We start from the raw sequence: 20,252 nt of genomic DNA on the forward strand, positions 1-20,252 counted from the left end.
CATTTCCAAAGATACTTAGGTCAGCACCCTTTCCCCCAACCCCTTTCCCTGAGGCAGTGACACATGTTTGTAAGACAGTTAGTGTCTTGTCACATTCTGCCTTCCATCCAGGGATCCTCTGACCTCCTAAATGTTTTTTAATTTACATACACCAAGGTTCATCCCTTGTGTTGTAAAGTTTTGACAAATGCATAGTGTCATGTATCCACCATTGCAGTATCATACACAAGAGATTCACTGTCCTGAAAAACTCCCCTGGGCTTCACCTGTTCCACCTCCCCTCCCTTCAAGGTCCTGCAAACATGGATTGTTTTACCAACCTGAGTCCTGTTTTCTTCCGGGAAACAGGCCTGGGAGGTGAGTCCTGCCCCATGGTTCTTGCTGAGAGGCCCACTGAGATCAGCAGGACACTGTCCCTTATAGTCTGTAACAGGCAGGGATGTGGTTGTTTTTTTGTTTTTTGTTTTTTTATTGTGTATATTTTACATTCTTATCAAAGTAAAACAGCAGGTCCAAAGCAACAGCCTCCTGCCCCATCTTTTCCAAACCCACAGCCCAGTTCTTGGAGGCAACAACCGTTCTTATACCTCTTCCTTCTGAGAATGACTACTTCATCTCCAAAACAATAATCTTCTACCTCTAGCTTGCGGTTTCCCAAAGTCAAGACGTTACTTACTGACTTCCTCCTTCGACAGACAAATATTTAGCACATTGACACGCCTCCCTACTTCCCAATAAAGAAATGTTCTTACTTGGGTTCCTTTTATGATTGTCTTTATGACTTCAAGTACTGTTATCTACACCTCTGTTTTGTGTTCCTTCTATGAGGACAGTGTTTCTGGACTCCCCACCCGGCAAGTTGAGGAGACTGTACCCCTGGCCTGGCTGGTCTTCAGCTCACCCCCTCTTCCCAAACTCCTTTCACTTCCTTTCTACCTGTGTTCTCTCCATTTTTACTTCCAACTTATCAAGATGAGTGACATTTCTATTCTGCCCATAGCATAATTCAGTCCTCTGTGCTTTATCTGTGAGTTGATCCTAAAACTGAAATTCAGTAAATGCCGTTTACATTGTTGTGACTATGTGGATATTGTTCATTGCACGCAAAGTCCCATTCAATATAAAGAACTGAGTTTTGATATTATTTTTTATTACACTGTGCTATGGACTGAATTGCGTCCCCCAAATTCATGTGTTGAATCTCTAACCCCCAATGTGTTGGTATTTGGAGATGGAACCTTTGAGAGGTAATTAGGTTTAGGTGAGATCATGAGGGTGGGGCCCCCATGATGGGATTAGTGCCCTTAGAAGAAGAGATACCAGAGAACTCTCCCAAGCCCCCACCCCATGCTCTCTCTCCCTCTTTCTCTCTCTCTTTCTCTCTCTCAACCATCAGAGGACACAGTTGGAAATCAGCCATGTGTAAGTCAAGAAGAGAGTTCCCACCAGAACCCAACCAGGTTGGTATACTGATCTCAGACTTCCAGCCTCCAGAACTGTGACAAAATTAGTTTCTGTTCTTTAAGCCCCCAGCCCCCCGTCTTCTGTGGTATTTTGTTATGGCAGCCCCAGCAGACAAGATACACAGGTAATCCACATTTATTGTAGAAAATGTAGAAAATTATAGAATACAAATTATATTGTAGAAAATATAGAAAACAAATCACCTATGTATTGCTAAGAGATAATCCATACTCTCTCTAGGCATTTTTCTATGTTATAGGTAATCACATATGTTTAAAAATGGAATCATCCTCTAGCTTTATAAACATCTTTCCTTAATATACTATAAACACTTTTCTTTATCCATAAATACAGTTCTATATGGCATTTTTTCATAGTTTCAGAGAATTCTATTGTACAGATTTCCTAATGTACTTAACTAGTCCCCTTTGGTTGGACATCTAGGTTGTTTATAATTCCTTCACGTTTATAAACTATCTTGTGATGAACAGCTCAGGCATACGTCTCAGTACACAGGTGATATTATTCATTATTATTATTTCATCAGGATAAAAGAAAGAAGCTCCTAATATTAATGTTTTTACAGAATACAGTGGTTCAAACTGAGGGTGAAAAAGCAGAGGTCACATGCCAAGCATATGGCAAAAGGATTCTCTCCCTCTCTATCCTCCCTCAAAAATGCTTTCCATTCCTAGATGTCCACCAAGTAGCCTTGAATCAATTCATCCAATATTTTAGTCTTCTGTCTGATAAAAGTGTATGTTCTTGTTAATTCTTTATATAATAAATGACCCAAAACAACTGAGACTGAATTCAGCAGAAGAGGGAATCACTGACTCTTGCAACTGGTTGGGAGCTGGGCTAGATCACATGCCCTCCAGGTCCAGATGTGCACACCATGATGTTAGGAAGGTGTCTGTCTCCATCAAACTGCCACCTCTACCAATTTCCCTTTCAAGTAGATCCTCCTCTCCCACCACCTTTTCTCCAGGTGCATTTCCTGACAGCTCTAAGTCAAGTGGGAAGAAATTAGCTCTCAATCTTCTATCACGAGTCCCAGAATAGAATCCCATTGGCTGGCTCAGGTCATGTGCCCATCCCTGAGCCAATCACTACAGCCAAAAGAAGAGAGTGCTCTGGTTGGCCTGGTTTGAGTCTCATGCCCTGCTCTGGACCTAGAGGTGGGGTCAGCTTCCTCCCATCCATGTGGATTGAGAAGGGGGTGAGGTGGCTCACCAAAGGAAAATTGGAGTGATCGTGCCAGAAGAAGGGGGCTGGGTGCTGGACAGCCAAAAGCAGCAGGTGTCATTACACTGGACAAGTAAAGGCCTTAATAATGAAAACAGAAAACTTTCTATAAACACAGCAACACTTTTGCCATGTGTAGCCTGTGCTGCCTCCTTTGCACCGAGCTGGGGAAGGCCGCGGTGCCTGAACCAGCCCTGCCATTTTGACTACTTCAAGTTGGTTTAAAGTTGATATTTGTTGAAATTATTTCAGCATGTGTGTCTGGCTTCCTGTCTCAGTCGCGGGCATAGATGGAACGTTCAGCGTGAGGAAGGATGTGTGAGCCAAACGGGGGAGACAGAACACACAGGAAGTCTGTGCCAAATCAGCATCGCATTTTCTTTAACACGTTGTACAGTTGTCTCGAAGTAAAAGAACTGTTTCTAAAAATAAAACAAAATATTATAAAAGCTTCACAATTAAACGATTTGGAATAAATGATGGGTTTAAATGTGCAAATAAAAGTTTAAAATAAATATCCACCCATGCGTGTGCGTGTGTGAGTATGTGTGTGTTCATGCCCGTGTGTGTGGGCTGGCATGATCTGCCCCTCCCCGCTGCCCCACGCCCCCACCCCCACTCTCCCCTCTCCTTTGTGGCCCCTCCTTGCCGTGACTGATAACCCTGGAAGCAAAACACTGAAACCATGCTGTTCAGCTTATTAAAAGGCTTTTATTGAGCTCAAAATAATTAAATTTGCCTTTAAAAGCATCTAACTTGATTGAGTGAGCAAACGTAAAAATGAATTTTTAAAATTCATGGAGTTAGACTTCTGCCTGCTCTTTACAGTTGTGGGCAAATGCAGGGGAAGCTGCAAAGGATGGACTCAGGGCCCAGCTCTGTGATCATTTGATCTGGATTCAAATCCACCCCTTGTCCCTCTCCAGCTAGTTAACCCTTGGGGCCTCAGTGCCAAGAGGAGTTACTTGTGCAGAGAACTGCAGCAAAAGCCATCAGTAACCCCATCATACCTCCTTGGCCTTCTCCATTTCTTTCATGTGGGTCCAGCTGCCCACCATGCTGCAGGCCAGACAGGCTGGCCAGGCAGGCTGACACAGTTGGGAGCAGCCTCCTTCAGGGATGGGAGTGGAGGGTAAGCACCCCAGCTCCCTCAACCTCGGTGGGGAGCCCTGAGAAGATGTTCCCCATGCTCCCAGCATTCCTAGCGCTCCCTGTGGCACTGAACCCCAGGTGCCCCCAGGGGGCTTGCTTGACGGCGAAGCCCTCGATTAGCCCATCCTTCCCCTGTCCCAGGTCCCCACCACCTTCCCAGGGTTTCCTAGCATCACCTCCTAAATAACTCCTTGCACTCAACTCTGTGCCTCAGAGTGTGCTTCTGGGGCACCCAGCCTCAGACTACAAACTCTAAAGTGGTGGTGGGTACAGCGAGAGATCAGAGCACCTTAGAGAGAAGAGCTCCCTGTGAGGAAGGTATGGAGGGGGTCCTGTGTGTCCGCTCAGGTGTGGACATACAGTCACCAAGTCTTGTTTTTAACCCAATATAGCCAAAATATCATTTCAATCAATCAATATAAAAATTGTTAATGAGAACAAAAATTTTAAACATTGGACTCTTTTCTACTAACTTAGGTTTCTGTGTCTCCGAGGACTTAGGACAGGGCTGTGCTCATAGGGACACTGTTAGGAACTGAATATTTGGGTCCCCCCGCCAGCAAATTCAGTGTTGAAACCCTACCCCACCATGAGACAGTGTTAGGAGGTGGGGCCTTTGGGAGGTGATTAGGATTAAATGAGGTCATGAGAGTGGATCCCCCATGATGGGATTAGTGCCCTTATAAGAGTCAGGAGACAGCTCACTCCCCCTCACCCCCACCATCTGAGGACACAGAGAGAAGACGGTTATCTAAGAACCAGGAGGTAGATCTCACCAGACACCAAATCTTCCAATGACCTTGAACTTCCAGCCTCCAGAACTGAGAGATACATATTTGTTGTTTAAGCCGCTTGGCCTATGGTATTTTGTTATGGCAGCTAAGCTGACTGAGACAGGCACACTCAGTCGAAGAAACTTTAGAAAAAAGAATAAAATACCAACCTTTTTCCTGCTAGATCTGATAAGTCACAGCAGGCAGCACTAAGCTGTCCAGCATAGAAAGCATTGCTCCTTATCCTGTGGCAGGATGACACGTACCTGTTCATAACAATAGAAATAATTGCGAAGAGCTTGGCTTCTAGAGCTCGATAGCCTGGGTCTCAACTCCATCAATTTCACCCACTGGCCACGTGATCTTGCCCAGGTTACTTAGTAATCTTTCTGTACCTCAGTTTTCTTATCAGATTTAATATTAAAATGCAGATTTACTATTACTTGTCGGATTGCTGGAAGAATTGAATAAAAGAATGTAAAGCACTGGAAATAGTAAGCTCTAAATAAATCAGTTGCTATCCAGTTGATGAGTCTTTTAAGAAACATCTTCGGGTCAAATTTTAGAGTACGTTACCCATTTAAAACTAAAAGAAGTTACGAATTAACTCATAAAAGTATTCTGCTGGTGCCCCATCTTCTACCCCATACTTGACAATACCCTGGCCACAACTCACCTTGGGCCACGATCCCCAAAAGACCAGGAATCCTGGCCCTCGCGATCTGTCTCTCTGCCTTTCCCCGTTTTATCTTCTAGGTGTAGAAGTCTTAGCACCTCAGGCCTACAGATGCTTCGAGAGCTTTTGAAAATGAACTCCAAAATATGGGGGAAAAACCTGGCAAAATCAGAATCAATACATGTTTAATTAAACATCTAGAAGACATAACATTATGTCAAGTTCATTAGCTGTTCCATTTGGTCGTCAAAAATTCTTCGTTATATTTTTCATTATATTTGAAACAAATTTATAGGTGAGCTCTCTTCATTGTGCAAGAATTCCCAAGAATACTGGACCCTCGGTGGAGGAATTGTGGCCAATTGTAATTAAATGAATTTCTTGTAGGCAAAGAATTTTGGAAGCAGCATTATCAAAAAATCTTTTGATTATAAAAATAAAAGTTAGTTGTGAATTCATTTCTATCTATTTTGGGGGATGTGGGGAAGGACTTCTAAAAAGAGTTAGTGGGGGAAGGAAGGGTGTGAAAGCAGCCTGATGCTGGCCACAGGTCCCTCCCCTGGACTCCACACAACCTCCTTGTGGCCACAGCCCCTCTCCCCCGTCAACCTCCTGCCAACGCTCTCTGGCACCCCTGGCGGTCTCTCCCAATCCCCAGCCCACCTTGGGTGAAAATCTTCCAGGAACTCTTCCGTTGCCCCGAGGGAAGATCACAAGTTTCAATCACGGCCTTCAATGCCCTGGCCCCTGGCCAGCTCCCTGACTCCTGTGACCCCTGCCCAGCTCCCCTTTACCAGCCAGCACTGCTGGGAGTTGGGGGAGGGGACCCAGGACTTGGCCTGAGTCACCCGTCAATCCCTCGATTGGGTAGTGTGGCCTTTTCTGCAGCCGACGTGGGAAGTAGAGCCAGGAACTAGGAGGGGGTCGGGGCTTTCTCCCTGCAGCGCCCTCACCCCACCCCGCCCCCCACTGGCTCCAGCACTTCACCTGGGATAAAGGAGGCACAAGGAATGAGTTGGTGCAAGACCAGATGAGTAAATGGGACTGCTTGTCACTCAGAGAGGGACAGGTGGGTCATACCATGAAGATACAATAGCTCCTGTTTATTGAGCACATGCTACGTGCGCGGTGCTCTGCTGGGACCTTCCGGAGCAAGATCTCGGATTAGCTTTGCCACAAGCCCAGGGTGGGGCTGCTGTGATCCCCTTTTACAAAAGGAGAAATGGAGGCTCAGAAAGGGTAGTGACCGGCTCCAGGCGCAGAGGTACGAGATCGGGGCCCGGGGATCAGAACCCCAGGTCTCTCCGACGTGATGACCCAAGGAGGCTCACTGAGCTCTGCCTTGAAGGTCAGTGAATGGAGCCCAGGCAGATGCCTTGGGGGGCTGCACTGAGAACCCGCTGCCCGCTGCAGCCCCTGGTTGGGTCTTTGCCCCTTGCCCTCCGCTGGTAGCTCTTGTGATCTCGTGCAGTCCCTGTCTCTGGCCACCTCTGGCTCTCTGCCCTTTGCCCCTGGCCAAAGACACATTATTGTCCCCGCTTGGTGCCTTCAGACCTTTCCACTCCCTCCCCCCGAGGTGAATTCACAGAGGAACCCTGATCGTAACATCCAGGCTGCCGGGTAGAAAGGAGACTGGGTTTTGCCAACACAATGTGCAGTAAAAATATCTCTCTTTTAAAAGAGAGAGAGAGAGAAATTTAAAGACTAGAGATCAGTAACATGTAATTATCATCTGGTTTGGGCGGAGAGTTCTAATAGTTTCCAGAAAAACACAAGCCATGAAAAAGGAGTGTGCTTTCCAAGACAAAAAGGGATCTGGGCCCCAGCAGGCAGTAGCGCCATCTTGGAACTCCTGTGGGCTTTGAGGTCCTTCCCAGGCAGAGTCGGGGGTCACCAGAGTCCCTGTCTCCCTTCCTCTCCCCTTTTGTCTTGCATGCTGGACGGGAGTCTCTGAGAGTGTGGGAACTACCTTTGAACTCAGCCTCGGACCTGCTCAATACATAAGCTCTGGAGAACAGATATACTTCAAGGCATAGAGGAGGTTTCCTCGTTCCTTTCTTGGGGGGAAAACAGAGCCTTGCAATGGCAGGGACAGCTAAGTATCCTCTGATATCTGTTGTCACCTATTTGGAAGTTAGTCGATCCCTTAATTTTAGCTAGGTGCCTGGTGGCCCAGAATAACGATCTTTCCTAGTCTCCCTTGCTGGGCCATGGGACTGACGGATGTCAGGGGAATGTCTGTGCAACTTGTGAGTATTCTTAAAGGAGCGGTACCTACTCTTCTTCCCTTGCCTCCTTCCTGCTGTAAGTAATGCAGTTGTGATGGCTGGAGCTTGAGCAGCCGTCTTAGAACATAAGGCCACATATGGCAGAGCAACAAGATAGAAGGGGCCTGGGTCTCGACACTATGGTGTGCCACACCACACCTGGACTGCCTACCAGACTGTTGTAGGAGAGAGACACAAGTTTCTGTATCGTTTAAGCCACTGATATTGCAGTTGAAGACAAACCTCATGGTCAAAATTACCTGGAAAGTCTCTTAAATTGAGAAGAGGAAATGCAAGCTAATTAAAACTTTAAAAGCGAGAGCCCCACTCAGTGTGGTGAGATGCTCACAGCAGGTACATGGCTTCCATGAATTCCAAATTGCCACAAAATGCTATGGAAGATGGAGCCCACCCACATTAAATTGTTTTTTCTTTCTCTTTCTCTCTTGCTTTTTTTTCCCCCCCTAATGTCTAGAAGTTATATTATGGAGTTATGGAGCTCCACCACATCACATTTTCTAAATGATGCAAATTTTGTGAACACCAACTAAAGGTCAGGTAAACATGCTTTTTCTTATCTATTATCTTTGTTTTATAATTAAAGAAACCAAGGCTCAGGGAGGTAGTGACACACAGGTAGGGAGGGGGTGATGGAGACACAGGGGCACCGGAAAGGGCCATCCAAACATGTCCAGACAGACACGGGCCAGAAGCAAAGTTGACCCTCAAATCAAGCTTGAGTTCCTCAGCCGGACCTGCAAGCCCGCCAGGCACCCTAGTCAAGGCCTAGGTCGGGGTGTCCATACTAAGGGGTCAGCAGCACGCAGGGAAGGAGCCAAGGAGCCTGTGTAGGAGAGGCATGGGGAATGGGGAGAAGCTGGGGTACAGCCAGATGGAGTTTGGGTTTTTCTAGGGTGGGGGACGGGGTGAGAGGCCCCCCTAAATCAGAGGGACCGGTCGAGGGAAGCCGGGACGCAGGCTGGTGAGCGGGCGCCATCTAGTGGCTGGTCCAGGCACGGCGCCTCCCAGCCTCCCGCAGGGGCTCAGCAAGAGCCCGGAGGGCGCCCCACAATCTCCCTCAACACCTCCAATTACTTCGCATTTAACATTAAGACTGTCAGTTTACATAGAGATACACGTTTCTTTGGTTTTACATGAAAAAAGGAACAAAAGCATCATCGTGGCTTCCTGTTTTTATTGAGTTGTCCAACACTCCCCCTTTGGTTGGAATGAAATCACCTGGGACTCTCGGCCCTGCCTCCCGAGATTGGGGTTTAAGTGGTCTGCGTGTGGACTGGGCATCAGGATTTTTCCTGCTTGCTCTGCAAGGACAGCTTTGAGTCAAGTCTCCGGGGCCCTTTCCATGGCTATACTTGTTCCTGAGCTCCTCCCTTTGCAGAAATGCTAGGGATGGGGACCCCTGGGAGCCTGGGCCTGGCACCCCCTCCCCAGCTTCTGCAGCTGGGATCCCAGGCCCAGGGGCTTCCAGGGTTGAGTTCTTGACACTCTGGGCTGCCTCACACAAAGCCGTTCACCTCTGTAGGCCTCAGTTTACCGTTCTGTTACCTGGACCAGAACAGCGGCTCTGAACTGCTTGGGGCAGGGGGGGTGTCAATGGCCCCTTTGAGAATTTACAAAAGCGATGCATCCTTCTTCCAGAAGCAGGTAAGTGGGTGTCCAGCTGTGTTCATGGCTGTAGAAGGCATGAATTAACCCTTTTAGTCCTCACTACCACCTCCTGAGGTTGCTACTTGTATTAGCCCATTTCATAGATGAGAAAACTGAGGCATAAATAAGTTAAATAACTTGCTCAAGGCGCCACAGACAGTAAATGGTGGGGCTGAGTTAGAACCCAAGCATCTCTGTGGCCTTGGACTAGTGGCCTCACTGACCCAAGCTTCAGTTTCCTAAGAAAAGAGGCCAGTACTAGCCCCTACCCTGTAGATGATTCAGGGGCACACGAGATTGGAAAGCACATAGTAAGTACTCATTAAAGAGGGTTGTTGTTCTGATATGCACAAACGCAGGCACCCACCCATCCACCCACCCAGGTGTCTTGGCCTGAGTGTGGGGCTCAGGGTGGGCAGCGGTGGGAAGTCCCCTGGCCCCAGAGGAAGCGCTGGTCTTGCCCAGCTCAGCTGTTCCCTGCTAGCATCTAGCTGGAGGCCTAACTGTGTCTCACTTATCAATTTCATTTTCGATTTTGTTTCCTTCAAAAGCCACACACAGAAGTTTCATTTTCTTTTTCTCCGAAATCTGATCAGCTTGGGCTGACTAGGCATCTGTTTCCGGGGGGTGTGAACAGCTGACAGCTGGCTGGGTGAAGCTGGAATAGCTCCACAGCTGGCAAAGCACCGCCAGGACCACAAAAGCACACCCAGCCTCGACCGGGCCCACCTTCTCCAGGCCACGGGGTCGGGGAGCCTGCCGCTGCCCTCAAGTCGCCTGGGCTCGCAGCTGCCAGCATGGCCGAGGCCCCTGCCAGCCCAGGAGACGCAGGTACGTTCTTACTTCTAAGGAACAGTGGGAGTGCCCGGGTGGGACTTGCACCTTTTCTCTGGTTCCTTTTCTTGGTCCAGATTAGAGTCACGAGAGGACAGTATCTGAAAGCACAACGGTAGTAAGAAAGAGGGACAGAGGGCACGGCATCAGGTTCAGAGCCTTGCTCTGCCCAGGCCTCTTGCAACATGCTCTGTGTGCATTTTGCAATAACCCGCAGGCCCGATGAGGTTTCCATCTTACGAGTGAGATCACTGAGGCTTGCAGGTGAAATGACTCAGGGGACCACGGCAGAGCCTGGGGCCTTAACACCCGTCTTCACACTCATTTTGAGGAAGGACAGAAGTTGTCTGCTAAGAGGGGCAAGTGCATGTGGTTTTCCTCCTGCTGCATTCATTCCTCGGATAGCACTCTATTCCTGGAAGCACATGATGCAAGTTAACTGTTACTGAGCAGTGCTTTTTCTAGGGTCCCCACTGAAAGCGTGAGGGCTGTGGGCTGGGACGCTTTTTGTTTGCCTTTTTTTTTTTTTTTTTTTGCGGTACGCGGGCCTCTCACTGTTGTGGCCTCTCCCGTTGCGGAGCACAGGCTCCGGATGCGCAGGCTCGGCAGCCATGGCTCACGGGCCCAGCCACTCTGCGGCATGTGGGATCTTCCCGGACCGGGGCACGAACCCATGTCCCCTGCATTGGCAGGTGGACTCTCAACCACTGCACCACCAGGAAAGCCCTGTTTGTCTTTGTTTTGTGATTGTTAGCTATTTAATCCTCACCACAATCTCTGAAGTAGCCGCTATTATCACCATTTCACAGATAGAGAAACTGAGGCCCAGAGAGGTCACATAGCTAGTAGGTGGCAGAGCTGGGGCTCAAAACCAGGAAAATAGGGTGTGCTGGGGAGGGGTGCCGACTGGGTGTGACCCAGGACCCCAGGCTGGTTCCCAAGCTCCTGTTGCACTTCCCCAACGAGACATGTCAGGGGCACCCGGTAACTGAATTTAACTTGCCCCCCGGCAGATTTTCCTTTTAACTGACGTGTCACTTACACTTCATCCGTTTCACCAGACTGAAGACTCAGCAGGTGACGCCAGCCCCGCCATGGACCCCATTTCCCCTTTGAGGTCAGGGCACTGGAGGGGGAGGAAGAGGCTCCCCCAGGGGCAGGTTTTTTAAGAACCAAAACTCTTTTTAAAACTAGGCAAAGCCACAGTGGGTTGGACGGGTATCCCAGTTGAGGGGTAGTTTGGTGGGTGAAGGGGTGGGTGACCCCACGTGTTCTAATTGCACATCACCTGCGCCCAGAAGGACGCAAACATTCCGACCATAAGGGCAAGGCCACGGTGCCCAGCGCAGAGTTGGCAAATGGGTTGTCCCTTCCCCTGCTAGTGCCGCCCACTAAGAATCCAGGAAAAACCCAGAAGGTAAAGGATTGGGTTGCTGCCCTGGAAGGGGACCTAGGTCTTCCCAAGAAGGGCCCTGCTTTGTATTTTCCTCAGGGTTCTCGGGGCAGACATTTCCTCTCCCCAGCCCCTGGCGCTGCAGGCCCCGTGTCTGACCAGTTCTCTCACTCCCCACAGGGCAGCTGGCTTGGGTTTACGGGAGCCTGTCTGGGAGGAGTAGGGGCCATTTGGGGCCATTTGGAAAGTTCCTCGTTGAGCCTCGAGGCACCCTGCTTAGGACCATTAACTCAGGGGGGGCGGGAAACAGAGGCCCCGGAGAGCTACTCATCCCTCGCCCAGGTCATCTGGGCAAACACCTACCCAGCAGTGTACGCTCACTTTTTCACTCAGTCACTCCTTCATTCAAATGCTATTTCCTGAGACCCTACTGTGTGCCCGGCCCCATGCTAGACACTGAGCCACTACACTGAACCTGGCAATCCCAGCAGGGGATCCTTGGGGACACTCTGCAGGGAACCCACACACACCCAGCACCCCACCCACTCAGGGCATCCAGGACAGCCTCCCAACGATGGAGTCTGAGCAAGACCTGAGGAGGAGTATCCGTTGGACAGGTGGAGGGAGGGAACATTGCTCCTAACAGAGGGAAGAGCATGTGCAAAGGCCCAGGGGTGAGTGCGTCTGAAGGGAATGCAGACAGGTTGGCCCTTGAAGGGAAGCTGAGGGCGGGTGAAGACGAGGCTGGCAGAACCACGAGTTGGTGGCGTTGCTGTCATCCGGGAGATGGTGGTGACAAGGAGTAGAAGGTAGAGGCAGCGAAAGGAGAAGAGAGGATTTGAGGCAGCCAGGGACAGTGTTGCTAGGACTCTGGGATTGGGCATCAGGGTGAAAGATCCATTTCTGAGCGGCCGTTGGGTTCCTGGTGGGGATGAATAGTGACATCGCCCGAGTGGATTGTGAGCCCAAGAGGACGGGCAGATTCCACCGGGAGGAGAAGGATGGGGGATGGAGGACACCGGGCTGGGCCTCACTCCCCCCTCCCCGCTTCCTGTGCTCTGCCCCACCCTCCAGCATCCTGCCGCCTCCACTCCCCTCTCTCTGAGGACGTCTGTGAGCTGAGCGTTCCCACCTGCCCTCCAGCACTCACTCAGGTGGGGGACGCTCGGAAGGCCTGGCACCGCCTCTGGCCACCAGGCTGTCCAGCCAAGGTCATTTCTGAGCAGCCCACGTGCCCCTCCCTGTACAGAGATGCTGGTGGATGTCTGCTCAGACCTCTGTGCCTGCCTCTGCCCTGGATCCCTCTCCTGGAGGGCCACCAGCCCAGACTGGGTAGTTGTGGGGACTCAGTTCTGTCTCTGCCCCTGTCTCCCTCCCCCAGACATTGAGCAGAGGATTTTGGAGGTGCTGAGGGACTCTGGCTCCCCTGTGAAGACTGCCCAGCTGGTAATGAAATGCCAAGTGCCCAGGAAGAAACTCAACCAGGTCCTCTACAAGATGCAGAAGGAGTCCAAGGCAGTCCTGCTCGTAGGCCCTGCGACGTGGAGCTTGGCCAATGGTGGGACCGAAGAAGTGGTTCCTGCAGAGCTGGGTAACCTGCCACCCCGGGACAGGGGCAGTTGGAGGGGGCGGGTGTTGGACCCAGCACGAGCAGTCCTGGCAACGGCCTAGCCCAGATTTGGGCCTGGGTTCAAATACAGGCTCTGCCCTCAGGGACACATGATGTACCCTCACTGCATCTTGATTTCTTTTTCTGGCCAGTGGAGGTAACAGTAGGGCTGCTTTGTAGGGTTGTGAGAGGATTTGATGCAAACGGCTGAGCCTAGTGCCAGTATGTAGTAGGTGCTCAGCAAAACATTAATAATGATGATGATGGCAGTAACGATATGATAATAATAGAAGAGCCGTAGCATCGCACGAGATCCACTTTTCTGGTTCTGGTGCGGTGCCCAGGGGTCCTCTAGCCTGCACACAACCGCAGAGGGAGTAGATGGTCTTCCCCCCAACCCCAAGCCACACAGCTGGAAGGGAGTGGGGCGGGCTTTGAAGCTAATTTCCTTCCGAGTTTGGAGCGTCCATGCGCTAGGGGCTTCTGCAGAGCAGCCCACCTCTGTCTGGTAGGGTCCCCATCCCCTCTCCCGCTCGGCTGACCCCTGACTGTCTTTCCTCCCAGCAGAGAGGCCCCAGAAAGATGCAGCTGCAATTCCCCGGAAGCCTGGTCCTGAGCTCAGTCAGCGGCGTAAGCATCTTGTTTCCTTTCAGCTCTTGTTTCCTCTGACCCCAAACTCTCCTTGGCCACTCGAGAAGTTACAAGTGTTCAGGGGCCACGGCCCACCCACTAACAGGTCCCCACAAAGTGTTCAGAGGCAAGACTCTGTCTTTCGGTGAAAGAAGCTAAACGGCTGAGAAACCATTTGATGGGTACTTGGCAATTGCTGTGCACCTAGCGCGTGCCAGGCACTGTTCAGAGCCCTTGACGAACATCCCCAACCCCCAGAACAACCTCTGTGGTCCATTATAATCATGCCCATTTTACAGATGAGGAAAATGGGCACAGAGGCTGTGTCTGTCCCAGGTCACACAGCGGGTAAGCAGGGGAGTGGATTCGGCCTCCGGGGTCCTCCTTAACTACTTGCTGTTCTGCCTCCCAGAGGAAGAGATCTTCCGGTTTCTGGAAGCCCATGGGCCCCATAGAGCCCTGATCATTGCCCAGGCCCTGGGAATGAAGACAGCAAAGGAAGTCAACCCAGACTTGTACGCGATGAGGAACAAGCACCTCCTGGACTTAGACCAGAAATCAAACACTTGGGCTATTTATCGACCAGGTAGGCCCTTTACCTGCTGCCCACACCTGGACGGGGCAGAGGGTATAACACCCAACACCTGGTCCTTGCTGGGCTCCCGCTAAGCTCTTTGCCTGCCCCACCTCGTCAGAAGCTTGCTGTGCTCTTGCTGACCCGTCCCTGGAGGAGGGTTCCAGGAGGGAGGGACATGCTGGCAGGAGTAACCAGGGAGGGCTTCCTAGAGGTGTGGCCCGCCCCTGACTGTATCAGTCCTGGGCGCAGGTCTCAGCCTGAGTTTGCTAACAGTCTTCTGTAAGCACTTTGCCCAACTTGGAGTTTTAAGGCTGCTGAAGGAATAGGCTAGGCTGAGCTCAGATACCCACAGGGTAGAGTCCCAGAACCGACTTATCCATTACATGCAGCAGGTACCAGGCCTAGAGCCCACGGTGCTTTTAGGGGGTCACAAAAATGCTCTAGTTTCTCTTAAAATCAGAAGAAAAAATGAGTATTATAGTAACAATGAATAGCTAATAATGACTCTAGCCGATATTATATTTGTCTATATCCCAACGCAGTCATAAAATGTAATTTTAAATATTTTTTATGGATGTAGGGGCTCACAAAGGCACAGGAGCCGAGGGCTCCCGAAGGTGGGAATGTGGCCCCGTGTGTGGAGCCCACGTGGGGCTGACACCCCTGCTTATGGTACCCAAGGAGGGTCTCAGCCTCCTAGGCTGGATGTTAAACACTGGTGACAAATCCAAATTCTTAAAAATGCCTTGTGAGTCAAGCAAAGTTTATCCCATGGCCAGAAACAGCCTGTGGACGGCCACCTTGCATCCTTCCCTGAAGGAAGAGAGGACCCTGGAAGCAATGGTTAGGGCTGTGGTTTCCTCGCAGTGAGAGGTACAGAGTGTGGGCAAGCATCAAGGCACCTGCCATCCTCCCAGGGTGGCAGAGGACACAGGGGTAGGGTGGCCTGCGGGACAAAGTCCAAGCAAGGCTCGTCTGTGATACCTGCAGTGTTTGGTAAACACTCCACTTCCTGGGGCACACCTTGGACCTGCTGACTCAGAGCCCCAGGGTGGGCCTGGGAATCTGTGTTTTAACCAGCTCCCCAGGAGATTCTGATACTGCCAACTAGTATTTGGAACTTCTGACTCCTAGAGAGATACAAAGGGATTGAGTGGAATGTTACTTTGCAGAAGGTTCTACAAATCAGTCCACCCCAGTCATTTACCAGCAAAATCCAATCAACATGATCAGTCAGAATGGACCAAACAGCCACATTTCCATTGAGAACTCCAAAGCCATCCAGATTGGACACAGGAATGTCATAGTGGGACAAATGGCCTCTGGGGAAAAAGGTGAGTCCTCTGAAATGTCCAGGAGAAGGGACCTGTCGGGGCATCTGCTCCATCTGGGTGGGGGCAGGGAGTGGGGGGCATTCAACCTTCCAGGGAGGAAGGGCAGCTTTCAGATCTCCAAGGTCCTTCCTGGCTTTCTCAGGAATAAGGATGTCCCTGCTTGTGCCTGGATCAAACCTCTCCTGCTTCCCCTTCCTGCCGACATCTTTTGCCTCATTTTCATCGGGACCCAATATTTTCCCACAAGAAACAACTCAGTTCGCTCTTCCTCTCTAGGATGTCACAAGGGGTCGTTGAGCGTTCTGTGTGTCCCGAGACACTCTCTTTTCCCATGTGTTCACATCTCAGAAACTGGGATGCATCGTATGGGTGTATCCGAGCTTTGGTGAGATACAGTAAGCAAATGAGTGCCTGCTGCACGGCGGGCACTGTGGGCAGAGGGGCCAGGGCCACCCATCAGTCCAGCCACGGGACGTGAGTGAGAGCGCGGGCCCCGCCCATCAGTCCAGCCATGGGACGTGAGTGAGAGCGCGGGCCCCGCCCATCAGTCCAGCCACGGGACGTGAGTGAGAGCGCGGGCCCCAAAGTTGGAACACTCCCTGGGACCTCGAGAGAGCCCTTCCCTGCTGCAGGCCTCAGTTTCCCCAACTGTGAAATGAGGAACTTGATTCTAGAATCTAGATCAACCTTTCCCCAGCTTTGGTCCTCTGAGCTCCACCTCCCTCATTTTGGCCACGCCCATGGCTGATTCTTTACGCCATGTTGTTAAATGGTTTACTTTTTATTCTACTCAAGTTAATTTTAAAGTAAACTTTCACAGCATTACCTTGAAAACTACCAAGGTTACCATCAAAAATAAATGCTGACAAAATAGAACAATGTCAGAAGCTCTGAGGGCCCCACGCCAACAGCAAGTTAACCCCAAAGGAGACTTTCTCCTGACGGGCCCAGAGGACTGAGAACAGCTAGGAAGCAGTGGATGTGCCCATTGTCTGGGTTTTCAGTGCCCCAGTGACGCCCCAGGCACCAGTGGTAAAAACCCCGGAGCCCCACGCTACCTGTTCTGCCGGCCCACCTGCTCTCCAGTCCAGACCCTGAAGTAATCACTCCCAGTCTGATGGGGTCCAGAAAGAATCCCGAAGCCTGTCTCCTCTGTCCGGCCAGGACTTAGTGTGTGTGTGTGGGGGGGGGGGGGGCGGGTAGGGGGTAGGGGGAGGTCAGAGGGGGGTCAGGGGTCACGTTTCTGTGTCCCCTGCCAGGCTCCTCGGCTCCCCTCTACCTCCCTCCAATGGCACCCACTGATCCCTCAACTCAGGGCCCCCTGGCTGGATCCTGGGGGCCCCAGGACATCCGGATGGAGAAGTCTGTGCTCAGACATGTACAGATGGGACACGGCAACGAGATGACTCTTCACAGCAACCCAGCCAAGGGCCCTGCCCACAGCGCCTGTGGCAGCCCCCCAGGTAACTGGAGAACAGGCTGCCACCCCACCCCCAGCCCACTGCATTCGGCTCCTGGCTAGATGGAACTTGAGCCGGTCCTTGTGGGGAGAGAGGCATGATGGGAAATTCTTTCCCTCCCACCAGGAGGCTGTAGAGCGGGGGGCTCTTTTAGAGTTAGCACCTGGGTTCCCATTCCCTACTACCCCCCTCAGGAAACCTCAGTTTCCTCATCTGTACAATGGGCAGGGGTCATTTCCTGGGCCAGCTGAAGCGGGAACAGAGGAGATGGCTGGACTGGAACTGGACATGCATTTAAGGAGCCACCTAGGCGCTGTCACCAGTGACCAGAGCTCCCAGGCCGCGTCCTCCCTGGCACTGGTCATCGAGAGACAGGCTGGGGTGTGGGAGCACAGCAGAGAGGCCTGAGAGAGAGAAGGAGAACCAGGGACGCCAGGGGACGGGTTTCCAGAGGAGGCGAGGCCGGTGAGATCAAGGGAGGGCTGTAGGGTCCAGCAACAAGGGGTCAGTGGTGACCTGAGGGGACAGAAGGGGCACGGAGAGTGGAAGGAGGGGAGACAGAGCACGGGCAGCTCTTTCCTGACGTTTGGCCGGGAGAGGCAGGAGCGAAACAGCTGCGGCTGGGGGCCGGACTGGGGGGCCACAGGGAGATTCTAACCAAAGATGGAGAGGGTGTTCCAGAGCTGCCAGGAAGCAGGCAGCAGAGAGACGGGAAGCAGGAGGCAGCAGGGGGAGGGGTTGAGTCCCAGGCGAGGCCCAGAGGACCAGTTCAGCTGGGCTGGGCTGCAGGAGGAGGGGCACCCAAGCTGGCAGAGCCGGGGGCCGAGGGAGCCGGCAGCCCCAGCAGGTGAAAGGCATGCGCAGATACGCCGTGTGAGGCCACGCGTCCACCAGTGACAGAGCACGGCATGGGCCACTGAGGGGAGGTTCCAGGAGGACAGCCGTGGAGGACCTGAGAACCAGGCTGGGGGTCAGGCCCACCGTCCAGCTGCTCTCACCGTCCACCTCCCCTCCCGCCCCCCCCCCCCCCCGGCATCTCTCTCTTTGGCTGACCTGCAGTCTCTGTCCTGGGTACAGGCCCGGAAGCTTCCATCAATATTCAAATCCCCGAACCAGGACCTCACTCCGAAGGGGACGTGGCCCAGAGAGTCCACATCCGCTCGTGCTTTCTGGAGGAGACCACCGTAGGCAACAACAACAAGATGACTGTCAACCCGGGGCGGCTGATCCCAGAGGAGTCGCAAGGGCTGGCGAGCCAGGAGGGAGCACAGGTGAGCCTGGGACACCCCGTGTGTCCTCCTTCCCTCTCTCATTCATTCATTTATTCAACAGTCACGAGCCTCCCATTTCTGGAGTCTGGGAGACAGGAGAGGGTCGTAGCAGGAACGGGGGCTCTAGGGTAGAACGTGTGGGGTCCACCTAACCCACCGCCCAGCTTGGAGCCTGTTTCCCCGTCTGTAAAATGAGGGTGGTTAGACTAGCCTGTGGCTCCCGAGTTGGAGTGAGGACTGGATACGCTCCCCTCACTGCTGGGACACCTGGACCGGACCAGTGACGTGACTTGCGGTGCCCAGAGCAACCAGTAAAAGCAAGGCTCCTTGTTCAAAACCTAGCAAGAATTTCAAGACAAAGACAGCAGAGCAGTAAACTGAGCACAGGCCCCTCTGAACGGGCCTGTGTGACTGCCCGGGCCACATGCCCGTGAAGCTGGGCCTCCCTGGAAACTTCTGGAACATGATCCCTCCTCAATTCTTAGTCACCCACTTCACCGATTCTTCCCCCCAAATAATGCGGTAGCCACCTTACGCTTCTTCCCCGTTTCAATTATTAGGAAGAAGTCGTTCATTCATTCATGCACCTGCTCAGGCCCCACTCCTGCCCTCAAACGCTCCCTCCCCCGGAGATACAGCTAAGGGCACAAACAGACAAACGCTACCCACTCACAGGGGCCAGAGTCCAGTACAGGGACTAGAGACAGTCACAAACCAAGCCTTTCGAGGCTTTGAAGACCAACACTATAAAAAACTATAAAACCTGGGGCGGTGGCTGGGCAGTGCCGTGACGGAGAGGAGCTGCCTTAGCCAGGCCGCCAGAGAGGCTCCAGGAGGAGGTGACATCTAAGCCCAGGCGTGTGGGGAAGGAGAAGCTGGCCAAGCACAGATGTGGGAACAGCATTGCCAGTGGAGGGAACAGCAAGTGCAAAGGCCCCGTGGTGGGAAGAAGGGTGACGTCCAGAATCACACACACACGAGCCCAGGGAGCGGAAGGGAGTAGATCCGGTGGGCAAGGCCAGGTCTCTCTGTGCCGGGAAGCCCAGAAGAAAGGTCCGGATCTTATCTGAAGTGACCTGGCGAGGCCTGGAGGGTTCAACCAGGGGCAACTTGATGTGGGGCACAATTTAAAAGTCTGGCTGAAGACAATCGGGGGAAAGCAAAGGGGGCTGAGGAAGCGGGAGCAACGGTAGAGGGGAGAAAGGATGGGGCCTCGGAGATGGGGACACAAGGTCACCCACAGGGGAAGCCTGTGTCCGGGGCAGCAGCCTCAGTCCCGGTGAAGCAAATCGACTTGGTTATCGGTAATTCGAGGGGAGGCGGCTCACGTGTTCCTGGGGCCCCATCTCTTCCCTAGACCCTCCCTCCGGAGCTGCAGGATCCAGAAGCGACGTCCCTCCCGGCAGCAGTCAGGCTGCCCCCGTCAACGCTGAGACGCTCATCTCAGAAGAGCTAGCGGCTATGACGCTCAAAACGCAGGGGTCCCAGAAGTGCGGAAGACACCTGCTGAGTGACAGAATCGCAGAGCCAGTGTCCCCGGAGGGTGGAACTCAGTGCAAGCAGCCTGTAGGCGGACTCCTGCAGGAAGGGCCTGGGAGCCAGTGAGCTCTCTGCTGCCGTCATTGTCGTTTTTGACCTTCTCGCCTCCTGACACGTGGCCAGCCTGCCTCTGCATTTGGGCTGGGCCCGGCGTGGGGCAAGGGCAGGGCTGCTGGTGGCAGGAGCAGCCTGCCAGGGGGTCACCTTCCCGGGCCTGCCGTCCATCAGGACCACCCATTCTCTGCCCTTCACTCAGGACCTGACTTCCTCAAGGCCTATCTTGGCCACCTGACCACTTAACTACCTGACCTTTCTAGAACCTTCCTACCTCGGCCTTGAGGGCTAGGGATGGGTCAT

The 20,252-nt window shown here is 52.4% G+C and overlaps 1 protein-coding gene across 1 annotated transcript; it reads left to right on the top strand.

Moving 5' to 3' along the window:
• Positions 1–9,912: 9,912 nt before the first annotated feature.
• ZBP1 (Z-DNA binding protein 1) lies at positions 9,913–20,005 on the top strand. Its single transcript, XM_079946159.1, is given in 9 exon segments — positions 9,913–10,079; positions 12,857–13,066; positions 13,652–13,714; positions 14,127–14,300; positions 15,464–15,625; positions 16,885–17,088; positions 18,163–18,303; positions 18,306–18,356; positions 19,714–20,005. Coding segments are annotated over 9 exon segments (1,287 nt in total). The 5' UTR covers positions 9,913–10,045; the 3' UTR covers positions 19,962–20,005.
• The last annotated feature ends 247 nt before the right edge of the window (positions 20,006–20,252 follow it).

Source organism: Stenella coeruleoalba (assembly GCF_951394435.1).
Source record: "Stenella coeruleoalba genome assembly, chromosome: 15".
In the NCBI taxonomy this organism is placed as follows: domain Eukaryota; kingdom Metazoa; phylum Chordata; class Mammalia; order Artiodactyla; family Delphinidae; genus Stenella; species Stenella coeruleoalba.